Below are 6,168 nucleotides of genomic sequence, written 5' to 3' on the forward strand. Positions count from 1 at the left end.
GAACCCGCTTCGCTGCTTGCAGCTATATTTTGTTATATCATTTGTTATACTGTACCACCAACAAAACATGTCCTGTTTTGTAGACATGGTGTTTATTTATTTATTCAGATTGTACTGTCAGTTTAAATAAACCCTTGTGTTGTACAAAAACTTGTTGTTTTGATTTTCTATTAATCTATTTTGATGTGTTTTTCCATCACTTTTGTGTTTTGATATTTGTTTAAGAATATAGAGATTAATATTGATATTGCAATATTCATGCTCAATATTGCAATATCACATTTTGTCAATATCGTGCAACCGTACTGTAATCGTGTACCCACCTATAACTGATGTTTCACCAAATCAATTTAAAAATCAGCCTTCCTAATCTTCTGCCCTAAGTACACCATCTCTTGGTAAGTTTTTTTGCACTTGCTTCATGAGATGCAGTTTGTACAACTCCTTTATTGGGAAATGGGAACACATTAGATGATTTAATTCCATATTACATTGAATTCCACAGTTCTACATGCAGAATTAAACTGCCACTAACAGGCTGATGGACCCCCCTCCTGGTAATGCCCACCCATGCTCTGTTCAACAGGATCAGAATGTGCAATTCGTTTTTCCATTCAGTGTACATTTAAGACTGACAATTCCACACAAGACTGTAAATAAAAGTACATGGGGAGAGAACAACCATACATGTAGGCCATGCTCTGCATCCGTCTCTGCGGCAGCAGTCAATGTCTTTTCGTCATCATAATCATCATCATCTTGTGATGAAAAGCATTCTGTTGGGGGCTAGTGCTACTACAAGTTGAAATTGGCACTAACTGATATTTAGTTTTCATCATGTCAAATAAAGTTGAAACCAAGTGACGTAGGCTACAATCACACGCTTATAGGCCTAAGCTAGATATGCCTTACCTGTTCGTAGTATATTTCATTTTATACCATGGTCTGGGCGAATACTCGATTCTGATTGGCTGGAGGGGTGTCCATTATCAGGTGATATATGGACACCTACTAAGTAGTTCCAGCAAAACTGTTTGTTCTAAATTATTGCGCTGGCTACATAGTATCAAAGAGTATAGAAGAACTATTTAAGTTCTTTGATAGTATGAGCCTATTAAAGTGTCTGAAATAAGTAACCATAACAACAGGGACGCAGTCAAAGCCTCCATTTACAATTTTGAAAGACTTTAACAAGCTAACTTGTAATTACAATGTCTTCAATATTTCTTTTACATTACATTTACATTTAGCAGACGCTCTTATCCAGAGCGACTTACAGTAAGTACAGGGACATTCCCCCGAGGCAAGTAGGGTGAAGTGCCTTGCCCAAGGACACAACGTGGCATGACCGGGAATCGAACTGGCAACCTTCGGATTACTAGCCCGACTCCCTCACCGCTCAGCCAACTCACTCCCAGCTTTTTAAGCTATTTGAAATGTTTAACTTTTCTGAATGTACTCAGTGTCAGTGTCATGTAACCGCTCATCTCACATCGGGAATTTTCGTGAATATGTGCTCAGATTCACCATAACCACGTATTAACACTTCTAACTGAAGTGTTTTTTGTTGCCGGGTGCCATGGTGGATCCTAGTATCGGAGTTCCATTGATGTTGGCTTTTAATAGACCTCATTCACACGCTTAATTCAGAGTGGACATACTCCAAGTTGATTGAATTGATTCAAATCAGCTGTTCTGGAACCTAAAAGTCAGAGTTTCCCATTTATGGCAAATCAATTCAGAGTTCAGGGTTAAGATCACAGTTTGTCAAACCTGCTTTCTATACCCCCCAGAAGAGTAAAAAGAGATGCTTGTGTGCTTCCTTATGTTAGCGTATGTTTCCCCAAACACATAGCTTCCCAGTTTGTGAATTGCATGTGTGATGGGTGTGGTGGGTTTGCGCTGAAATGGTAGGATTACTGGTTTAAAGCAGGGTAGGGCTGTTTCGAGGACTGTATGTCAGTTGCTGAAACGGCAGAACTTTGGCAGGTGGGTGTGTGTATGGGTAGTGGGGTTGTCAGTAAATTCCCGTTAATTAGTTTCCTGCCAACCCCCCCCCCCCCCCCTACACTCTTTGTCCCTGAAAATGTCTGTCTGACCAGTGTGTCTGATTGGACGTCACACCCCAAGATCTGACCACTAGACAGGACTCTACGACACAGACAACAGGGTCCCCTAGTGGCATGGAACAGCCTTGCAGGAATAAGCAATATTCTGCAGTTACTTTGCAGTACAGTCTCTCTTTCCCTCCTGCCTAGAACATCTTGTGTAATGGGGTATTCTACCGCTGGGCTTTCTATGCTCCTGATGGTCCTGCTCTCGACCAAGTCACTGAGCTGGTGGACGCCGGAAAGGTACGTCAAAAATGCTGCATGTACCGTTACTGTACCCTTTCAAACTCACCAGAGACAGGCTCGGTCAGACCACTCTTAAAATCGATTTCATCACAGTCCATTGAATCAAATCCCATTTCTGAAACAAATTAGATCCCATAATGAGTTTGAATAATTTTGACTAACTTAGACTAAATGACAGTCCCAATTTATTAGATGTAGAGCCCCTCCCCCCTTCCTCCCCTGCCCCAGCCGGCAATATGCGTCGATCCAGTCTGGTTCCCATAAGCGTACCCCTTTGTCCCAGGGCTGCTGGTTGTGGGAAACCGCCCTGTTGACACAAACAAACCCTGACACAAACACACACACCCATTCCCAGACAAGTGGCCGGTCTTTACTGTGACAAGTGTTCCCCCACACCTGCCCCTATTCTTTGTTATTGACGAGACGCTGACCAAAATACAGAATAACATTAGAATACCAGGGGAGGGTGGAAGGCGAGGCTGCAATTGTCCTACCTCATCACATTCTACCCCCAATCCCTCCCCTTCTCCCCTTCCAATGATTTTTGTTGACAAAGGTGGATTCAATTGGAGATTATCTGGCATTGGGAGCTCTCCTATAAACATAACCAGCACTCTGGTTTCAGCCAGCACATCTGTACGGAACAATGGTATTGCCAAACCTCAAAAGTCTGTTGACTATTTGTTGGATTGCATACTGGAAACAGAACTGCAAGTGATACGGCAGCTCTGTATGCAGCCTGTAGATCATGTACCACATTATTATGTGTATATTTAAAAACATGCTCTGGAGTAGATTGTTTTAAATTAGCCTCTTAGCCCAGTCAGAATTTTCTAGCAACAAAACTTTCCTTGAAAGGGATTGAATCAGCTGTTTAGGTCATGTTTCATGTCACGATAGGTGTAGAAAACATAAAAGGGAACATGTTTATTTATACTTTTACAAGAACTCAAACCTGATGCCCCTCTCTAGATCTTGCCGATGGTGGAGGCTCGCTTCTCGTTCTCCCACATGCCCCAGGCCTTCTTGAAGGTGGAGCAAGGTCACGCCAGGGGCAAGACGGTGGTGATGCTGGTGGAGGAGGAGGAGGAGGTGGAGCACGCCCATGGCGACACCCCAGAAATGCCAAAGGAAGTCAGGCAGCACAGAAAAGTCAAGTCATTGTGATGTCATCACAAAGCGCCAGTATATCACAAATGGAATGTCTTCCCTAGTTGCCCGAATGGAACTCGTCCATGAATTTTACAGAAAGACAAGGATTTTAAATGCATGTGGGAAAAGAGAAATATTTGTGATAAAGACACTCAATTGCTATAGGATATTTAATTTTTTAATTGAAATTAAAAGGCACCTACATACGGGAACTTTGATGAACCTCTATACAATTATATATATTAAAAGAAAGGACAAGAAACTGGCTCCATGGTATTCAGAGGAAACCCGCACTCTTAAGAGGTTCACTAGAAAACTAGAACATAAGTGGCGTACCACTAAATTGGAGGTTTTCCGCCTGGCCTGGAAGGACAGCCTAATGGAGTACAAGCAAGTCCTCATTAGGTCCAGATCAGATTATTTCTCTAGGTTGATTAGTAAGAACAAACACAACACTAAGTTCCTATTTGACACTGTTGCAAATCTCACTAAGAAAAGTACACTCTGTGTTAGTTCAGATTTCTCTCCCAATGATTTCTTAGATTTCTTTGACCAAAAAATTTATGCAATAAGGGACAAACTACAGACTAGTCCTGGAGGAGTGGCCATCAACACAGAATTTTCCCCTATACCAAGCATGCTGCATGTTGAGGCTCTCACTCACTTTAACCCTATTTCTATGGAAGCGTTCATCGAGCTGATAGACTCCTCGAAACCCACTAGCTGCCTTCTCGATCCTCTCCCTGCCAAACTCTGTAGGGAACTTCTCCCTATTATTGGACCACCCATGCTTAGTATTATTAATGAATCTATTGTAATTGGCCAAGTCCCCAACGATTTCAAACAAGCTATTATTAAGCCCCTTCTTAAAAAAACAAACCTGGATCCAGGTTGTCTTAGCAACTACAGGCCAATTTCAAATTTTCCATTTATCTCCAAAATTTTAGAGAAGGCTGTGGCACAACAGCTCACTGAGCACCTCTCCTCAAATCAGCTTTATGAACCTCTCCAGTCTGGATTTCGTCTCCACCACAGCACTGAAACTGCATTAGCCAAGGTAGTCAATGATCTACTGTTAGCCTCTGGCGCGGGTTCTTTCTCTGTCCTGGTTCTTCTGGACCTAAGTGCAGCTTTTGACACGGTGGATCATGAGATTCTCTTGGAACGTATGGAGAACTATGTTGGGATTTCTGGTACATCACTTCAGTGGTTTAGATCGTATCTATCTGATAGATCACAATATGTCAACTATGATGGCTGCTCATCCAGGAGCTCCACTGTAAAATACGGAGTACCACAGGGTTCAGTTCTAGGCCCTCTGTTATTTTCTCTCTATATGCTGCCTTTAGGAAACCTAATTAGAAGCTCTGGGGTAAATTTTCACTGTTATGCAGATGATACTCAGCTATATATGTCTATAAAGTCTGGAGAATTTCCACATGCTATGGAAAAATGTGTTTCTAGGTTGAGAGCTTGGATGACTGCAAATTTCCTTCTTCTAAATTCGGATAAAACCGAGGTTCAAATTTTCGGTCCTAAAAAATATAGAAATAATTTTTCCAATCTGACCTTAGACCTAGACGGCGTCAAAGTCTCTCAAAGCCAGCTAGTAAAAAATTCAGGAGTCACAATGGACCCAGACCTTTCGTTTGAGTACCATATTAAGCAAATTACTAGAACTGCATTTTTCCATCTACGTAATATTGCCAAAATACGAAAATTTCTCTCAAAGGATGATGCCGAAAAACTAATACATGCATTTGTTACGTCCCGATTGGACTATTGCAATGTGTTGTTCTCTGGCCTCCCAATTACCCACCTAAAAAATTTACAGCGGGTGCAAAATGCTGCTGCTAGACTATTGACCAGAACAAGAAAGTTTGATCACATAACATCTACTCTTGTCTCTCTACACTGGCTCCCTATCCAAGCCAGAGCTGACTTCAAAGTTCTACTACTAACCTACAAATCTCTGCATGGATTGGCACCACTGTACCTCTCCGGTCTCCTTGCACCCTATTGCCCCGCAAGGACACTTAGATCTCAAGATGCCGGCTATCTGGTGGTTCCCAAAATTAAGAAAAAAACAGCTGGAGGTAGGGCGTTCTCATATAGAGCGCCTCTTCTCTGGAATAAACTACCCGTCTCAATTAGGGAGTCTGATACTGTTTCGACGTTTAAAATGAGGTTAAAAACGTTATTGTTTAGTCAATTCTACGACTGTTAAAGGTAAGTATGTTACTAGTTGGAGGCAACGGGGGACGGGTTGTTTCCATCCTTATTCTTTAAGTATAACTTATTTTAGAGTTCTCTTCCCCTGGAACAGATTTCATGTTCCAAATGAGGGGGGCTGTCGCTGTCTTGGTGTGTGGGGTTGCATCAAATTCCCCTTTTTTGCTCTGTTAAATTGCTGCACCAGTCCACATTTGACCGGTGGAGATCTCATTCTATTATGACTGTAACTGTTAGCTGCTCCTGGCATTCTCTAATCCCTGCTCTTTTCTCTCTGTCCCCCCCCACACACATCCCTTGTGGTGTGGGGGGTTTGAGTTGTCAGCACCTGCCTGGTCGTCGGTCAGCCAACGCTGGACCTGGTCTCTATGTTTAGCCTGTGTTCTGCTCCTCTCTCCCACCAACCGTCTCTGGAGGAGGGGATCCC

At 42.5% G+C, this 6,168-nt stretch overlaps 1 protein-coding gene across 1 annotated transcript in view; it reads left to right on the forward strand.

The window, feature by feature from the left end:
* The window catches only part of LOC134025242 (reticulon-4-interacting protein 1 homolog, mitochondrial-like), a 94,717-nt gene extending 91,159 nt beyond the window's left edge, over nt 1-3,558 (forward strand). The window contains exons 7-8 of the mRNA XM_062468139.1: nt 2,259-2,354; nt 3,330-3,558. Of these exons, the coding sequence (XP_062324123.1) occupies nt 2,259-2,354; nt 3,330-3,524 (291 nt within the window). The 3' untranslated portion in view covers nt 3,525-3,558. The remainder of the gene's footprint in view (nt 1-2,258; nt 2,355-3,329) is intronic.
* Nucleotides 3,559-6,168: the final 2,610 nt, after the last annotated feature.

Source organism: Osmerus eperlanus, chromosome 8, assembly GCF_963692335.1.
Source record: "Osmerus eperlanus chromosome 8, fOsmEpe2.1, whole genome shotgun sequence".
Taxonomy (NCBI): domain Eukaryota; kingdom Metazoa; phylum Chordata; class Actinopteri; order Osmeriformes; family Osmeridae; genus Osmerus; species Osmerus eperlanus.